Consider the following 18,731-nt stretch of genomic DNA (forward strand, 5'->3'; position numbering starts at 1 on the left):
ACACACACACACACACACAGACCCCATTGGAGCACATCATGTTCAGGTCATCTGTAGCAGGTCCCCGTGAATGTTCTAAGGTAGGTTGCTACTGAGACAGCAGCCACTCAGCTGTTGGGCCATGTAAACATGTTTACAGCCCTATATTTGTGGAAGTGCATATTTTGAGTTGTCCCAAATATTCTTGATTCTATTTGATTATGGTTATAGCTTGATTATGGGATTTTTGGTTTTGATATTTGATTATTTGGTTATAGCTTGATTATGGGAAGAAAAGTATTGCAGAGTAACAGGACAGGCAGAAGTTAAAAAGGATGATAGTGGAGGAAGCATAAACAATAATGAGGGCAATTTTTAAAAGGAAAAAAAAGAGATGAATAGTTTACAGAGGAGCAAAAGGAAGCAAGGACTGACTGAGGTAAGAGGAGACAAGAAGAATAAAAGTTTCTTGAAAAAAGAGGCAAATAATGTTATCCACCATCTGCGTCGCGAGATACATACATGTCATACACACATACACACGCACACCCAGTCTTTCCAAAAGCTTTATAAGGTCAGTAGCAAACATTTTCATTTCACAGAATGGAGGCCCAGGCGGGTGAGGTGATATATACAAAATGAAACAGCTAGCACGTAGTTGAGATAAGATTTAAATCCAAGTTTTACTGACTTCTGCATCTACATTCCTTTCACCAAACAAGTACGCTAGACCTGTATTCAGAGGACAGTGGCAGCTGGAGTTGTTGCAGGCATACCTCGTGTTACTGCACTCCACTTTAGTGTGCTTTACAGATGTTGTATTTTGTTTTTTACAAATTGAAGGCAAGACCCTCTACCAGCAAAAACATGGTGACTTGCTTTATTGTGATGTTCACATAATTGCACTTGTCTGGAACTGAATCCGCCATATCTCCGAGGTATGCCTGTACTTAAGTACTGAAAGGCAGAGGTTCTGGAATAATTGTGTGTGTCTGTCACTGGGCCGACATGTGACAAGAGAAGATAATGCTTTGGAATGTTTTACAATGAATTGGGTGACATGATAAACACCAGGGCACTTAACAAGATTCATTTCACCTAGAAGGGATAGAATAGGATCCAACAAAGAAAAGGACACAACCAGAAATAGAGAAGGATTTCAGGTCAGAAGGAGGCTTAGAGTATGGTTTAGAGTTCAATCACAGAAGTCCTTTCTTTGCATTTTGCCAAATACAGTGTACACAGGGACTGGCGAGTGGAGGCCAGTCTGTAATGGTGAACACAAACCACATGAACCAAATTCCATTTTAACACGTTGCGTACAGCGGGGTTTAAATCCCTCGTGAAGATTCTCGTGATCCGTACGCAACGTGTTAAATAGTACCTTACGTGATTTCAAATAGAGTAGACTCTTTTCAGGTGAGGTTTTCACAGTGTGCTAATGATCCTGAAGGGGAGGGATAGGAACTGAGGCATGGACTAAAATGACAGTCCCTGAGGGGGTGAGTGTACAAGAGCAAAACTCTCCTGTGGAGAATGAGCCCTGCAGGCCCTCCAACATCTACGTAACTGCTCTTATGCTTCCATACGTAATCTCACTGAACTCCCAAATGAACATTCGTCCTTCAAGAGATGAGAAATTATGTGGTTGTGTCTGTAAATGCACCAATGTACTAGGGACTCAGAAAATATTTTTGACTCATATTAAGAATCTATGTATACACACACAAAAAAAAAAAAAAAAAGAAGAAGAAGAAAAAAAAAGGAGGCGGGAGGGACAAAGAAAGAAAGGAAGGAAGGGGAGGAAGGGAGGTCCCCTTAGTAGAAAAAGCAGCATTTCTCTAGCTCTGTAGGTTGCCATTTTCCCTTTGTGGCTCCCAGCCATGTTGCACTTTCTCTACCTTCTAAGCTGCCCCAGGGTTCTGGAGTCACACTCTATCTCCAGAAACCTCAAGGCCTCAATCCTTTGCCCACACTGTGTCCTATTTGCTATATAGGCTCCAATGATTGCCAATTTGAATAAACTCACTCTTAGTTCCTACTCAGAGCCCCCGAGGCCCCTAAATCCCACAAGTGCCATCCTCAGCTTGAAGCATTGCATCGAAAGTTTTACCTTATATGCTGTTTCCCCTAGGTGAGTTTGGTTTTTTTCCCTCCAGAGGCTTCTTGGCCTCTTATGCAAGAACCGCACCAGCCCTCCTACGTTCCACTCATCTAGACATAACTGAATCCTCTAGTGACGGTCACCAAACTTGAACTCTGAGGCATTTTCCAGGATACCCAGCCATTCACCCCATCCCATCGGGGTTCAACCTCTGATATTAGAGCCTCATGAACATTAAACCGCACTCCAAGCTACAGTAGGCCACACAGAATGGCCAGTTAGCCATTTCTTTCTATAAATTGCTTTTTGTTCTCTTGTTTCAAAGAAGCAGGAACCAGTAAGGAATATCCCAACTTGAATAGGGCAGGAAGGTGATACAATGGAAAATAGGTAAAACCTTCCCAGGGCACTGTCAAGCCCAGCGCGTGAAGGTAGGAGGGGAAAAAAGACATTAACTCAGGAGAGAATTAAAGTGGGGCTTCTAGACAAAGTCCAGGCTATTTTTATGTTGGTTTGATGAATGTACACGTATAGCAAGTGTCTTCTTTTCCTTCTTACTGACATTTAATCCACCTGGCATTCATGAGGCAAAAATCCACTGTGCTGCCCTAGTTCAAGAGCCTGAAGCTCATGCATGAGCAAGAGCAACCACTGAGAGAAGAGTTTCCCCATTTAGCCAGGAAGTCACGAGAAACTTGGTAATTGCCAAAGAAAATGATGCATCATGGTACACAGGTACAAGCAAAGTACTGGAACCCAGAGACTTATGTAAGGGTCAAAAGGAAGATTGCGTATAAAATTATTTCAAAAAGTATGTTCTTTTTTTTTTTCTTTTGATAGTTTAGAGCTTTCAAGTTCATTTCTTCATGCATTCTGAGTCCTGCTTGCCGACCTTGTCCTGCCACACGCTGGCCTCGCCCAAGGGCAGGGCTCCCAGGTCTTTGCAGCTCAAGCACCAACAGTATTGTGTTTCCTTACAGCTGGCGTACATCGGATACCTGATGCTCTTCAACTATATCGTGTTAGTGAAGATGGAGCGCTGGCCTTCCACCCAGGAATGGATTGTCATTTCCTATATTTTCACGCTGGGAATAGAAAAAATGAGAGAGGTAACTGGTTTCATACAAAGGAACTGAGGGGGAAAAACAGTGGTTCATTACATTGTGCATGGAGGGGAGAGGGGAACACTGGAGATCCAAATTCATCCAGAAACTATTTTCTCTAATGCTGCTGTAGAAATATGGGCTTGGCTTTGAGGGCTGCTGACAAACTGGGGAGGCTTCACAGTGTGTGTTCACAGGGTTGTCACTCCATGAGTGCTTAGGGTTTAGTCCCTTTTCTGCTGACATAGCTCTTGCCCCTGGAAACCCTCAAGTTATTTTCAGTGCTGTTTACACCTCTCTTTTCTCATCTCTATAAACATAACTTTTTACATTTTTCCACCTTTTAAAAAATCTTTGCATTTTTCCACTTTTAACTCCCATTGCAACCCCTCACTCTGGGTCTTTTTGGACACGGTCCACCGATACCTGTGATTCTCCAAATGCATTTCAGCAGCTCTGGGAGGAACTATGCTTTCATTCGTTACTTTATTCTCTGGTTTATTCCCCCCTCAATATTTATTTTGCACCTGCTGGGTACCAGCCTTTCCACCAGGCCTGGCATCACCTAGGTGCATTGAGCATACTTCTTCTCATCCTTCAGGTTGAGGATGTGGGTCCCTCTCTTCGCCCCCCACCCCCACCCCTACTGAGTAAAAGGAGCGCTCATAACACCACCCCTCTGTGACTTGAAGTCAAAGCTCGCCTCAGAAGCCATCAGCTTCAGAGCCGCTAAAGTGAATGTACTCAAGCAACAGTCCACCAGAGGGCCTTGCAGCCCTGCTCAACGCGCTCCGCACTCCCCTCCCCAAGCCTGGAGGGAAGGCAGGCCTCCGCATTCCCCCCTTACACTAGTCTGCAGGAGAGACCTCTTCTGGAAGAACTGCTCCCTGTCAAGTCCACTGCATCCTCTGAACTCTGGAACAATCCTACTCACTGTACTACGGGGAGTCGGGAAATAGATTGGGACACACAGAAAACAAGGATTCCTACAAATCCACAATTTTGCCCTCCATTATTCAAACAGATTAAGAGACCCTTACTATCTTAGAGTTTAGTTCTAGAATGTTCTCCGCCAGAGAAAAAGATGCAATATCTATTAGATACCATCGTATTGGGATCATTTAAAAAAAAAAAAATCTCATGTATATATTTAGAGCCCTTCTCTTGGGTTTAATCTGCTTTGGGTATGTTTAAATTCTAACCAGAGAGTTTGGATATCGGTACACCAGTCCCATTTGATAGATTTTTAAAATATATTTTAAAAATAATTTAAAAGGATGCCTTGCCTTCTTGCCTTGTTCCTACCAGTTGACAGTGCCTGCTACTTCCTGATCAGTTTGTGGATTTCCCATTTGTAAACAAAAACAGTAATCAGTTTGCTTCAGTCTCCATGTAGCTCTCTCAGACCTGAGGCCTGCTCCTCCTGCTAAGACTCTGTTGCTGTGAAGTGTCGGCTCACTCTCTTGTGATTTAACGCCCAGATGCATATTCCTTCCCCATAAGCAGAAAAGGGGAAGACTTGAGCAGGGAGACTGGAATCCCTCCAGGGACCAGACTGGAAGAAGACAGGGAGCAGTCTGTACTCCACAGACTGTTCTGGAAGAGGCTGCCAAGCGGGCAGGCTGCCAGGAACCTCAAGGCCTGGATATCCATTTCTCCTGAGGCGGCATATAATAGCAGAGAGGGCAGGGCCTTAGAGGCTGGGGTCAGCGAGGGGTCAAGGGAAGAGTCCTTGCTTCTGAGGAAGCTGTGAAGGAGGGAGGCACTGGCCATCTTAGTGTCTGACCTTTTCCTCTTGAGCCTGGTGAGGCAGCTAGCTCCCTCACCCCCAATCCTGCGGCCCGGAGGCCATGAAAGAAATGCCCAACTGCCAAGGTAGTGAGGACCCCATAGGTCCCACCTCCGTGCCTTCTCACACTCAGCACACAGGCCCACACGATCTCAGACGCAAGATCCTGGAAACATGGGCAAGTGTGTAGGCTGCCTTGCATTCTGAGGGATAGACAAGGAGGGCTCTGCAAGGCTTTGTGGTTTCACATGCTTCCCTCCCACGCGTGGCCCCACATACTTCTGCATTTGGTCACCACAACAAGCCACGGTAATCCCTTAATAGTGGGTAACTGTTTACAGCGTGCGTCAGGAGACGTTATCTCATGTGGGTCCTCATCCCCACAACTCCGTGAAGTAACCGGTGTGGCTGTTATGGCATCCCCACTTTACAGGTATGGGAAGTAAGCCTCAGGGGTTGAGCTGTTTTTCTGTATCCCGCAGCTAGAAAGGAGAACAAGGTCTTCAGGCTGACTGATCCCTCTCTAGGCCCACGGCTCTTTTCACTCCCGCAGTGGGTTCCAAACTGGGATGCTCCTCAGAGCGCCGGGGTGCTAAGGGGTGTCTAAGAGCTCGCTGGAGAAGTGAAAGGCACTGACGGTGGGGGCTCGACTCTTCACTGCTGCTTCATCTCCAGCGGCTTGGCTTTTCTCTCTTTTTTTATGTTGAAATTTCACAAAAATATTTTCACTATTTAAAAAATTATACTACAAACCTCTGTGTTTAACAGTTTTAGTAAATTGTGGGCAAAGGGTTAGAGAAACTCTAAGACACACCCCCCACCCCACCCCCCACACACAGATTTTTACCAACTTAGGACAGAGCTGGGGGTAAGAAGCCATCAGGACATCAGCAGCTGCAGGAATTCCTGATGGAGAGGACAGTGCTTCTCAATCTGTGGTCACCAGCTTGACCTGGGAATTTGTTCGAAATGTAAATCTTCAAGCCCCACACCAGGCAAACTAAAGTGGAAACTCCAGGGCCCAGCCATCTGTGGTTTACCCCCACCCCCCACAGGTGGCTGATGCGTGCTAGAATTTAAGAAGCCCTGGGCTAGGGTTAGGAATGAGACACTACAAAGGGTGAAGAAGGAGGCTGCCAGGTGGCTCCTGGTATCTTGCTTAGCCTTCTAAGCCCTGTCCTGACTTACTAAGACCTCCCTCCCTTTAAGCCATTAAAGGGGACCTGAGGATTCAAATACTTAGCTGCAGCTTAGACCTGGTCTTTTCTCTCCTATCCTTTGAGAGGTCCTGGGTTGGGAAAGGGGTGGGTCCTGGCTCAAAGAGATGGAAGTCTCAGGGGGTAAACACAAATGATTCATGAAGGTAGCCCTGCTACGTAGCCTCACTGGCTAGCTTCCCTGGCTGCTCACATCCCTGGGCGGGCTGTGGTGTGGGATAGGTTGCAACTCCCGCTGTGCAACTGCGCATTTCATCGAGTGTGTGTAAGCCAAAGGGCCCCTCTAGATTTAAGATAAATCAGAGTCCCACCCAGCAGTTAAGGGGCTGGAGAGGTGTCTGTGAGGTGGCTCTGCAACAATCGGTCAGTGAGCCAACACATATTTATTGAGTATTATGCAACAGGCCCTGGGGAATAAAGGGTCTGCCCTCAGAGATTACAGTCTAGTGGATAGAGATGATAGATAGACAGACATATACACATATACATACATACAGAAGTTAATTTCATATAGTGATAAAATCTTCAAAGAATAAAATAGGATAATATATTAGAGAATGGCTTGGGGCTGTGGATACCATTGCAGGTAGGGTACTCAGGGAAAGTCTCCCTAAAAGGGGGAAATGTGAGCAGAGACCTTGAGGATGAGGAGGAGCCAAACATGTAAAAATCTGGGAGTGGGGTGGCTCTTAACAATAAGGTTGCTGGTTCGATTCCCACATGGGCCTATAAACTGTGCCCTCCACAATAAGATTGAAAAACAATGACTTGACATCCTGAAAAAACACACTATTCCCCAGTATTCCCCAATTTAAAAAAAAAAAAAATCTGGGAGCAGAAAACGCCCAACAGAAAGAACAATTGAAAATGTACTAAGCATAGAATGGACCTGTTATGCTTAAGAGCAAACCACCATGATGGCAGGGTAGGGGATGGGGAGAATACGGTGAGAGGTCCAATGAGGTCATGGTAAGGAGTTTGGATCTTTCTCCATTTGTAATAGAAGCCACTGGAAGCTTTAAGCATTCAATTATCATCATTTGCTTTAGTTTTTATTGTTGTTGTTCATAGAACTCTCAAGGCTCTCTCTTTTATAAACTGAAATATAATTTACTTCTAAGAAAATGAGCAACTCGTAAGGGTACAGCTTGATGAGTTTTCACCTACCTATACAACTGTGATTACCATCCAGATGGTGGCTTACGTTTTTGAAGACTGTCTTGTGTGCTGCTCAGAGAATGGATTGAGGCAGGGTGGGCCACAACGGCGGCAGGGATACCACTCAGAAGGCTGTTGCAGACATCTGGGAGGTGTGATGGGCCTTCAAACAGAGTGGCAGCCGTGGAAGTGGTGAGAAGTGGTTGTGTTTCGAAACAGAGGTGATAGGGCATGTTGGTGCATAGGATGTGGGTGTGGAAGAGAAGAATAAAAAAGTCCTCCCAAGTTAATGGTCTGAGTAACTCAATATGGTGGCACTTTGACTGAGATGGAGGAGGATGTCAGAGACGTACAGGGATATAGGTATCAATAATTTTATAGCAAAACCCTAATGTGTGGCATAGAATTGGAGGCAATGCCCAAAATCAAACTTAGTGTTTATATCTGCGTCTGTATTATTTGCATCTGAGTAGCCTGACCTTTGCTCAGTCGTACATTCATAGCATGCGAGTGTTCATGTATACACAGCCAAACAAAACAAGCTACCGATGTCAACTAATGGACCAAACACTTTTCCAACTGGGCTGAAAAGATAGACCGCAATCCTAACTAACCCCACCCTCTTTCCTGCCTTCCAGATCCTGATGTCAGAGCCAGGGAAGTTGCTGCAGAAAGTGAAGGTGTGGCTGCAGGAGTACTGGAATGTCACAGACCTCATAGCCATCCTTCTGTTCTCTGTTGGGATGATCCTTCGTCTCCAAGACCAGCCCTTCAGGAGTGATGGAAGGGTCATCTATTGTGTGAACATCATTTACTGGTACATCCGTCTATTAGACATCTTCGGCGTGAACAAGTACTTGGGCCCATATGTAATGATGATTGGGAAAATGGTAAGCAGTGTCCTCTGATTCCATGCAATAAATTCTCAAAGGAGGAGTGGTGGTAATATGAAGAGGGAAATCATTCATTGGGGCCTGCTCTCAAGGTCTAACTGGGACGGCCCTGGGGATGTTTTTTTTGTTTTGTTTTGTTTTTTAATTCCTTTTGAGTGTTCAGCGCTTTGAGTACCTCTAGATACTTAACTGAAGAATTAGCCATCACTCACTCATTTATTTACTGAAAAATATATAAAGGTCATCTATTCTGTGTCAAGCACTGGATTAGGAGTTGGGTATGTAAAGGTATTCATTCCATGAGCTATTTAGATGAAAGAAAGGTAAGTAATTACCATACACTGTGAGAATGTTATAATAGAAATGTGTACAACGGGAGCATAGGAAAAAGAACGTAGGTCAGGCAAGGTTTCACATGAAGGTCATATTTTAGCTGGATCTTGGAGGAAGGCTTGAGTCTCCACTCCAAAGTTTTAACAGATTTCCGATTTTTAACATTGCTTTTTTTTTTTTTTTTTCTGAATGAAGTGCTAGGAAATGCCTTTCCCTATACAAAGGGAAGAAAAACACAGTTTATTTGTATTCAGTTTGAAGTGAGCCCTAAATTCGATCAATATAGCATGTGTCTTGTTACACTACTGGAAAAGGATGTCTGTGAAAAACTAGGTTCCAGAGCGATGCCCTACTTATCTCATTCTTTAAAAAGGAATCCCAAGTGGCACACTAATATGCTACCCCACAAATGGCTGTGGATTTGTTCCAACACTCCTTGACCATGTTAGTTTCCAGACTTTCTCCATAAAGACTGAGCCCTAGGAGGACGACATTAGTGTGAGCCTATGAGTATGCAAGTAAATCAGCTCCCTCTCCAAACTCACTAGAGGAATAATAAGGTCCTGACGCCCAGAAACTGGGTGCTTTTTTTTTTTCTTGTTTTTTTTTTTATCAGTTCCTTCACTTTTCTAAGTATATCCTCTACTTCACCTGACAGGACATATGTGGAAAAGCCAAGTACCTCCATCCTACAATGGCAAACACCTCTTTCTGAGAAATCTCTTTGCTAATAACCTCCCTTCCACTTCCGTTTATGAGTTGTTGAATCCAACAATTAGTCAATAGATGTCCTTTATCATTCTCACTCGAGTTTTATTATATGTGAGGTTGGAGCAAAAGTATTTGTAACTTTTGCAAGTATTTTTAACCTGTTAAACTGCAATTACTTTTGCACCAACCTAATACATCATTGTTGCTTACTTTTCAGTCAGCAAATCAATATTTATTGTTATTATTGTGTGTATATGTAACTCTACTAAAATGAATCTTAAATAACCAAGACTCTTCCTACAAAAACACTGACAAACTCATGCAAAGAGAGGGAGAATTTAAATCCAACAGGAAGGGTTTATGAGACCATGAACAATTCATTTAACCTGTTTGAAACTCAGTTTACTCATTTCTTAAGTAGTTACAATAAATGTATATCTTATAAGGTTGTTGGATGATTAGAAATAGCACATGTTAAATAGTCAACAGTGTCTGGTTCATAGTGGGTAGTGGATAAATTGTCTCTGTTATTATATTCATATTATATTTGTTAAAGTACAATGAGAGGGGGGAAATTGGTAAGCATAATAATTCTGCTCTATTCCTAACCCTTTTGTACACAACATCAGCATTATTTGGGGAAAATATCTCAAACCTATTCTAGAGAGGAAAAACTTAAATTCAACAAGCTTGAGTTAGACTGAATCCCAAAACTGAATCCCAGTTCAACTGGGAATTTTTGACTAGGGCAAAAAAGAAAAAAATTAATCTTACCCTATTAAAATCTATTATATAATCTTTTTTGTACTTCAGTACTGAATTTGAGATTGTGGTAAAAATTGTTATGTCTAAAAGCAGAGTCTCAGCTTAGAGTCTCTGGAAGAGATTTAGGAGAAAGGATCTGTGGACCCTCCACCCAAGTTATATATAAAACTGTGTGGGTGTATGAATTTTCTGAACAGAGAGGACAAGTTTCCATGGGATTCTCAAATGGATTCTCAAATGGACCCAATGAAAGTGAAGAACGGTAAAAGCTGCAGAATAGGCCAAGTTTTTTCAACCTTGACTCTATTGATATTTTGGACTAGATAATTCATTGTTGTGGAGGCCGTCCTGTGCATTGTAGGATGTTTAGCAGCATCACTGGCTTCTACCCACTCGGTGCCAATAACCTGCGTGTGTGCACACACACATACACACACACCAAAAATGTCTCCAGACTATGCCCTGTGTCCCTTGGGGGGGGGGGGGTGCAAAATTGCCCTCTGTTGCTGACCACTACGTTAGGCAATTACATAATCTGATTGGTTGTTTTTTCTAATTGAGTATTACCTTGTTTTATTTCAATAAATAAAACCTGAAAAGACCCAAACCAAATGTATTACTTTTAAAAGGTTGGGTGGCATTTAAATACTTGAAATAACTAAAGTCAAACTAAAGCAGCAAGATTACTTTAAAATCCACGTCTGTCATTTTAATGATGGCATAATTATCCCCAGATTTTACTAGAATTAAACTTTATTATGGAGTAAGCAAGAGAGATATACTGCATTTTCTCTATCTTCTAACTTATGAATGACTTATCAGTCAAGAATAAGTAGAAAAGGAGAATAGTTGGGAACTTTGTTCTCCATGGGGTTTTTAAGATAATTGGTTCAATAACTGAGTCACTGATCCAGAAGGTAGGTAAAATATGCCTATCGAATTTATCAGGGAGCCAGATGGACTGCCGGGCGGGAAGCTTAACAAAATATGCCCAGATGTGATTAAACGGAAAGCCCCTCAACACTAGAGAGTCCCTATTCAGTATTAAACAGCCAAGTAACTGTGCCCTGTGGTCTAGGGACAGACAGCTGCTAGGATACCTGAACACAATACTGATCTGATATGATTCCAATTGATCTTTAAATCTAGGGTCACTTTCCACCATGTTCCATATCTCAATGGAATTTTCTAAGCCTAGGACTAAGCTCACTTATATAACTCAGAATAAAACAACACTAATGACAGCTATCATTTACTATGTGCCAAATACCATGTCAGACATAGCATCATCATTACAACCCCATGAAATAGATGTCAGTGTCTTCCTTTAACAATGGAATCAACTGAAACTGGGCAAGGGACAAAGGCAGTGTTCAAACTCCTGTCTGACTCCACAGCCTGACCTACTTCTAATTCTAATAATAATAATACATTAGTATGTACTGAGAACTACCCACATCGTTTCACATATTATCTCATTTCATCCTCACAAAAACAGTTTGCATTATTGTTATTATTAGTATCCCCATTTTGAAAATGAAAGAAAACAAGGTTAAGCAAGATCGCCTAGCAATTTTTACTAGCAGAGCCAAGATGAAAAACTCAGATAGTATGACACCTGAGAACACATTCTTAATTACTACAGTATATACTTTCCTCCATAGAACATGATCAAAGAATATTTACAAGAATGAGACAGATTCGGCTCACTTACTATTGAGCCAACTGGACAGTTTAGCTTTAAAAACAGAGGTAGCCAGCCCCAGTTCTCGCTAATCATGTTCTTTTTCTGTACTCCACTCTATCAGGTTTTGGCATTTGTATGGAAGCCAAGACTTCTTTGAAATATATGAAGTTGAATATTTGGGAAGAATGTTTCTTCTCTTTGGTTATTTTGACCCTTTGGATAAATATCACAATCATCCTGAATGAAAACAATCCTGGGAAATTAAATTAGAACAGTTGCAGTATTTACTAGCTGTTTTCTTGGGTCAGACTAGCTCCTAAATCTCCTAAGTACACACCTTCTTCTCCACACCCACCTTTTAGTCAACCTAAATAAATATAACATGAAAAACCCATTAGTGTTTCTTCATTGGTAGAACTTTTTGTAAATAAATAATGAAAGAATTTTGCAGAATAAAAGACAGGATGAGAAACAGATCCATGTTTCCTATACAGTTGTTTCAACACAGCTTCCTTGCTCATTTTAAGAGAGTGCTGAGACCACTAAGTTGTGAAAGGAATAATTAACATATATTTTTAAGGATAATGAATAAATACGAATTAATGTCACATTTTGAAAAATTCTTATTTAGTTTCAAAGTCAGACAAAACTTGAGAGATGGACTTTGAAGTTGCCTTAAAAATTGCTGAATTAACCTAAAATATATTGAGCCCCCAGTGTCCTAAGGCAAATAGGAAGGCTGTGATATTTTAACTCCAATTAACAGGCACCATGACATGTATTCTTTTAAAATGAAATTTAAAAACTAATTTAAAGCCTTCATTATCATTGGTAAGGTTATCATTAATCTTTTTTTGTGGATGGGCATTCCTTCAGGAGGTTTGCTATCTAAGGAAGGTAGTCTTTTGTATTAGATGGTTTGATGATGCAAGGGATAGAAACTAATCTCCAACCAGCTTAAGCCTGGGAGAGATATATTGATTTATAGCAGGGCATGATGGAACTGGCCTTAAGGGCTATTACAGTCAGGCTCTCAACCACTGAGAGGACTTGCGCTCTCTCTGGAATATCTGCTTCATTCACTCTGATCAGTAGTTGGGGACTCAGCCTCAGACACCCTGAATTCACAAGAAAGGAAGTTTCTCTGTAGAAAGCTTCTCTCTCACAGCTTTAGTTGAAAACGATCCAAAGAAAGGATTCTGGTTTGATTCTTGTCACATGACTACTTCCTATCAGTGATGCCAGAGGGTAAGGTACCATGATTAACCTAGCCTGAAAAAGACACTTACCTTTGCGGCCAAAATGGGTGGAAACTATTTCTAAAAGAAGGAGGTGATGGGTTCTGGACAGACAAAACAATAGTTATTACATCCTCATCTGTTTGTGGTGATGAAAATGATTTGGCATATGAGAAACAGATCCCAAATAACATGTATCATGAAAACAAGCAAAAACGAAAGGGATAAAGAGATAGCATTGTACTTGAATGCAATCAAGAGAATTTTATAAACATGTCAAGATGAAAATCCAACATTTCAGCAGCAGGCACAGGAACGGGCTGTCTGATTCAATGCCTATGAAAACACCCTTCATAACTGATAGGATACACTGCAGGAGAAGTACAGAAAGAATGGTTCTCTGAGAGACCGGTGTGTTGTAGAATGCAGTGAGGTGGGCACAAGAATAAGATGATATGTAATGGATATTTGTTGCCCTAGCTTTGCTTACAAGTGATTATTTTCTTGAGCTTTCCAATTCTTCTAGACTTTCAGAACTTAGAGAATTTACAACATTACAATAGCTCTTGAAATAGTTCAACTATCCCAATTCCAATTTTGCTAAGGAGAAAGAAACCCAAAAAGGGTGATTGCCTCCCCCAGGGACAGAGTAAAAGTTAGTACTGAATTTATATGGATACCCAACATTGTGTGTTATTTCACTCCCATGACTAGTCTTGACTAGGTCCCACAGATAGCAATGGAAAATGAAGGGGTTTCATTGTGCATGTGTTTGAGTTTGTTTGGGGATTTTTGTGTGTGCGCATGGTTTTTTTTTTTAATGATTTTTGAGTTACTGATAAGATTTTGTGGACACTGGCTTCCGTAGACCAAGTTGTCCTCTTATATGGGCATAGCTCCCTATCTAATCATCCATTACCAGCATTATCAAAAGTGAGCCTCCTTCAAAGGTTTCTATCAATGTCAATGTCATAGGAACACTGAATGATGTGTTTTCTTTTGTTTCTCCCTCTGCTTCCTCACCCTTCCAGATGATAGACATGATGTACTTTGTCATCATTATGCTGGTGGTACTGATGAGTTTTGGGGTCGCCAGGCAAGCCATTCTGTTTCCCAATGAGGAGCCATCATGGAAATTGGCCAAGAACATCTTCTACATGCCCTATTGGATGATTTATGGGGAAGTGTTTGCAGACCAGATAGACCGTAAGCAAGTTTATGATTCTCATACACCAAAGTCAGGTATTTAACTTCAATTGGGTCATATCTTTTCCAAGTTCATTTGTTTGTTCTCAATAAATGGCTCAAGATAGAGGACCGATTCCTAGCTTATTATCTTGGAGGAAAAAACCCCACAGAAGGTGAATATGCAATTTTAGCAGTGTAGTCCTCGGGTGTTTCCTCAGGTATGTCCTTTCTGTGACACGAATCGACATCTGGTGTGCCAAATTTGATTAAGAAATGAACCATTAAAACGACTGAAATTCTTTGGGGATTCAAAATCCTAGCACCATGTGTTGATTATTTCAATATTAGTAATATATTACATCACTACTCCCCACCCCTACCCCAGCCTGTAAAAAATAAATTCCTTGGGTTTGACTTCAGAACAAATAAACAATTCTCGATTTCGCCATCAGAATTCAAGAGTGAGGGCCAACATCTGCATGGTGTTTTTGTTGCACTGGAAACTATTCTCCAGCTCCTTTTCCCACTGGCTTGAACTATGTGCTTTTGAGACTCAAAAGAAGCTAGTATTCATTGCTTGGAAGTATGGAAAACGCCTTAGGTTATAAACTGAGTTGCTTGCTGGAAATGCCAAAAATAAAATAGTATCTATATCATGAAGTGATTCAGTGTGGGGAGTGAGCGCCAGCAGGCCTCTGCTGTTTCAAGCACTAATAGGCGCTGATTCTCTGTAATAAACACTCCTCTTGTTTAGAGTGTGAAGATAGTTGTATCCTAGGCGTCTGTTCCAGAATTTTATTTGAACCAAATGTCAGGGCACACCAGACATTGGGAAGTTGTTTGGGAAGAAAGCATCAGGAAAGAAATATCCTTCAGTGTGGAGGAGCTGAGTCCCAGGAGCAACTAGTTCTCATTTTCCCTGAGGAATTCAGCTCTAGAAATAACACCCCTCCAACGTTGTTGAATTCACATTTTTTTAAGACATTTTTTGCTGACAGGCCAGCCATCTGAGCCCTGGACTGTGGACCAGGATTCGGGTTATATAACCAGGTAGTTTAGCTTGTTAAGAGCAGGAGTGGAGACTAGCCAGCATCCCTTTTCCCCCCACGCCAGTCCCAGGTAGGACTAAGACTAGGAAAATAAGGACAGAACAGCAAAGGGTGTGAGCCCTCCAGGCCTGGGGAGGGCATGTGTCCACTGGCTACAGAACATACCACCATGTCATATTCCCTTCCGTGATTTTGAACAAATACCCTTTCCTTCTCAAAATGAGTTATCTGAGGCAACAAGGCTTTTTGGAACACCTAATTGGAACAAATATCCATTTCATGAGACTTAGCCAACTCACTGAGGAAGAATTTTAACGCCATCTCCCAGCTGAATTATCTTTGGTTGACACTGTGCAGCTTTCACCGAGACAGCTTTCCAAGGACTGGGGAAAACTCTTTTGGAAACCTCCTTTCAAATGGTCCCTGAAGGCAAAACAACACTTAAAAGCCCACCTATGATCGTTCTCCTCGGGGACTAAATGTACTGTTTTCCCCCAAGAAATTTCTTCTCCACTAACATTATTTTGCCTTTTCTAATTTTTCTTTTTTCCCCCCAAATGTGATTAAGCCCACACGGGTATTTTGACAATGCACCATTTTGGGATGGGAGAAGGAGGGAGGTGCAGATATGTTTTATGAATGGGATTTTGTCTGTCCCTCTACAAGTGGCCATTTATTGATGTTGTACTATGAACCCAGCCTAGTGCAACAAACACCACCATCTGGCTGAATAACAGGATATATTATTGTTATTTTTAAAAGAAGGGCTGATTGTAGTTTAGAACTTGAAACCACCCCTGAGACAGAAGAGAGGTGTTTTGTGTGAGTGAAGTATGAAAACAGATTTCCCACATTGTTAATTAGATCTGTGGTGTTCTACGTGTGAGAATAAATTTCTATCCCAAATCCCAATATGTAACTGACCCAGCCTTGGATGGATGCAACCTTCATGATACCTTTCCCCCAACCACTTACCTTCCTTTTTGATGTTCTGAAATTGGCTACAATGGCAGCCACTGTTCTAAGCTAAATCAGCCAGTTTTCTGTCTAGAGTGCTAAAGAGTATTTGTCCTTTCTCAAATAGGTATAGAAGGCTGTCCCCAAATCTGTCATCACATTTGGCCAAGGTCATTGAACATCCCTGTCCCCGAAATGATTGATCTTCGTTCTGTGGCACTGGGAGGGCCCATGGGTGTTGGGTGACTGCCCCATCTAGTCATTCAGAACTACCCAGGAGACCCAAGTACCAAGCTATTTGAGAAAGGTACAATCATTTATGCTGCCCTGCAGTGTCTTGCCTCCTTTCTGTGCTGTGTTCAGGTTGGTTTGTGAAGCATGTGTTCAGGCTGATCGGATCTCATGTCCAGCTGGACCCACAGCCTTGCCCAGGGTCTACCGATCCCATCCAGTGGATGTGCCCTGTGTGGGCCTCTCCCACGGCTTCTCCTTCACACACACCTTCTCAGAGCAACTCATCTCTAACATAATGCACGTGCTCCGTATCTAACTCTTTGTTTTTAACTGCGCAATTGCTGAACTCATTTCATGTTTGGGGAAATGACCTTTCTTAATTGGGGTGAGTGTATCTAGATGTATAATGGGGCCCTAGGGGTGCGTTATTAACATCTGTCTTATACCTCAGAAGGGAGGACAGCTTTAATGCCCTCATTTCTGGGGGGCAATGTTACCAAACTATAGCTCTTTTATATACATTCCATTTTATTTCTTGTACTTTGTCCTAAACCCAGAGACTATCAATGAGGCCCAAAATGGTAGCATGAGACTTCTAAGGTTACTTTCCTAATGTGCTTAAAGACTAAAAGAAAAAGCAAAGGAATGGAGTCAATGGAAACTTACAAAATAACTTAGGTTCTTTTTACCTCTACACCAGGTTGGGTTAACACAAACGATAGTTCAGCCTTAATTCCAATTATCTGTAGAGGCTGAAATATTTGCGTTGGTGTCAGGAGCAGAAGTGAGTGCAAGAATGTGATTGGAAGCAGCAGATAATGACCCTGGGGAAGGGGCAGTAATGGTCTGCTCTGCCTGAACACTGCGCTCAACGCCCTAATTAGCTCAGGGGAATGAACTTGCTATTGTTTAGTGGTTTTGTTTTTGTTTTGTGTTGTTTTCAAATAGCTCAAAATCATCTCAGGTGTTTACATTATGCCTATGAGGTGGGTCTTAGAGAGCTGGCATTACGTATAGTACGAGGTGACTTGGGCTCCAGGTTGTTAAATCCATTGCAACCAAAGGATGACATTCTTTCGGGCATCTCGTTAAGGTGCCCATGTTGTATGGCTTCTGAGAGCTGGTCAAGATCCCACCGGAGCCTGAGGGGAAGAAAAGCCACTTAGAGAAGAGGAGCAGCAAAATAAATTTCCAGCACATTCATGCCAAGGCCAGAGCAAAGCTAAAATTAGATGGACTCTTTGCCAGCTGAGAAATCGGACTCTGTTTTGGCGTGTGAGGTACCTGGAAGTACACCTTTGTTGGCAGAGAGAACGGGGTGTCTCTGGCTTCCTTGAGCCTCTGAATGAATGAAACTACTCTTTATTTACAGGGCATCCTTATGTCGCCTGTCGTACACACAGATTCCCTAGGCCATACCAGGACAGGGGGAAAATGAATCATGCTCTTGAATGCATTAAATCAGGGTCTAAATTTAGTCCTACTTTCTGCCTCTCTGAGTATTTTTGCATGTTTGGGTAGTTATGTGAAAGCATTACTTTCTACCACGACAACTCATTATTTGGCCATTTCTACTTGCCCTGGATTAACTAGCCAATCTACTTAATGCATGGGTCAAATGTTTTTTATTTTCTCTCATTGCTTAGGGCTTTTCCATCTGAAATGAGTAGATAATCTGGAGTAAGGAGGTTTATTTTTGTTGTTGTTGTTCTTTGTTTTGGTTTGGTTTTGCTCTGTTTAATTAATTAATACAAACATTTTACTATAAAAAAAAATCTTTGCTGTTTTGTGTACCCTGTTGTTTCTGTGACGTTGACTGGATTTAAAGTGTTTTTCTCAGGAAACAAGCACCATGTTTGAGCATGTAAAGCTAAAATACTCTCCTGCATTATTTTTCTGCCTCAAATTACTTGTTTCTCACTTCAGGTGTGGAAATTCGGAAAACTCAAGGCCAGTCTCTAAAATATGCCTGCTTATGGTGAAACTTAGAAAAGCATGAACAGAGAAGATGACTATTGTTAAGCATTTCAATTGTTAGACTCCAGTTCTGGAAACTCAGGGCTCTGCATCTGTTTGGTATTCAGGACTGACCTTCTCTAATGGATTCAGAGCACACTAATGCCTAACAGCTATAGCATGGGGACGGCTGCCTGACCAAAGAAAGTATTTTGGAAAAGAAAAACTTGAGACAGTGCCAGCTTTTAGGAAAGGGGTGAATTGTTTTGCTGTGTTTTGTTTTCACAAATTGCTAAGGAAGCAAGCCAATATGAGGCACTACCCCATCTTCTGTCCCTGAAAGTCAGCTTACAGTCTAGAGAATACTTAC

The 18,731-nt window shown here is 41.9% G+C and overlaps 1 protein-coding gene across 19 annotated transcripts in view; it reads left to right on the forward strand.

The window, feature by feature from the left end:
- Positions 1 to 18,731, forward strand: part of TRPM3 (transient receptor potential cation channel subfamily M member 3) — an 833,246-nt gene that overhangs the window by 754,924 nt on the left and 59,591 nt on the right. For 11 of the 19 annotated variants that reach the window (XM_074330560.2, XM_088793014.1, XM_074330550.2 and 8 more), the window contains 3 exons: positions 3,064 to 3,192; positions 7,989 to 8,240; positions 14,009 to 14,219. In XM_074330560.2, coding sequence (XP_074186661.1) covers positions 3,064 to 3,192; positions 7,989 to 8,240; positions 14,009 to 14,219 — 592 coding nt within the window. The remainder of the gene's footprint in view (positions 1 to 3,063; positions 3,193 to 7,988; positions 8,241 to 14,008; positions 14,220 to 18,731) is intronic. The other 8 variants (XM_019730672.3, XM_019730688.3, XM_019730705.3 and 5 more) reach the window with 1 other exon arrangement.

The sequence above is a fragment of the Rhinolophus sinicus genome, chromosome 16 (assembly GCF_057876585.1).
Source record: "Rhinolophus sinicus isolate RSI-liver-muscle chromosome 16, RSI-T2T, whole genome shotgun sequence".
In the NCBI taxonomy this organism is placed as follows: Eukaryota; Metazoa; Chordata; class Mammalia; order Chiroptera; family Rhinolophidae; genus Rhinolophus; species Rhinolophus sinicus.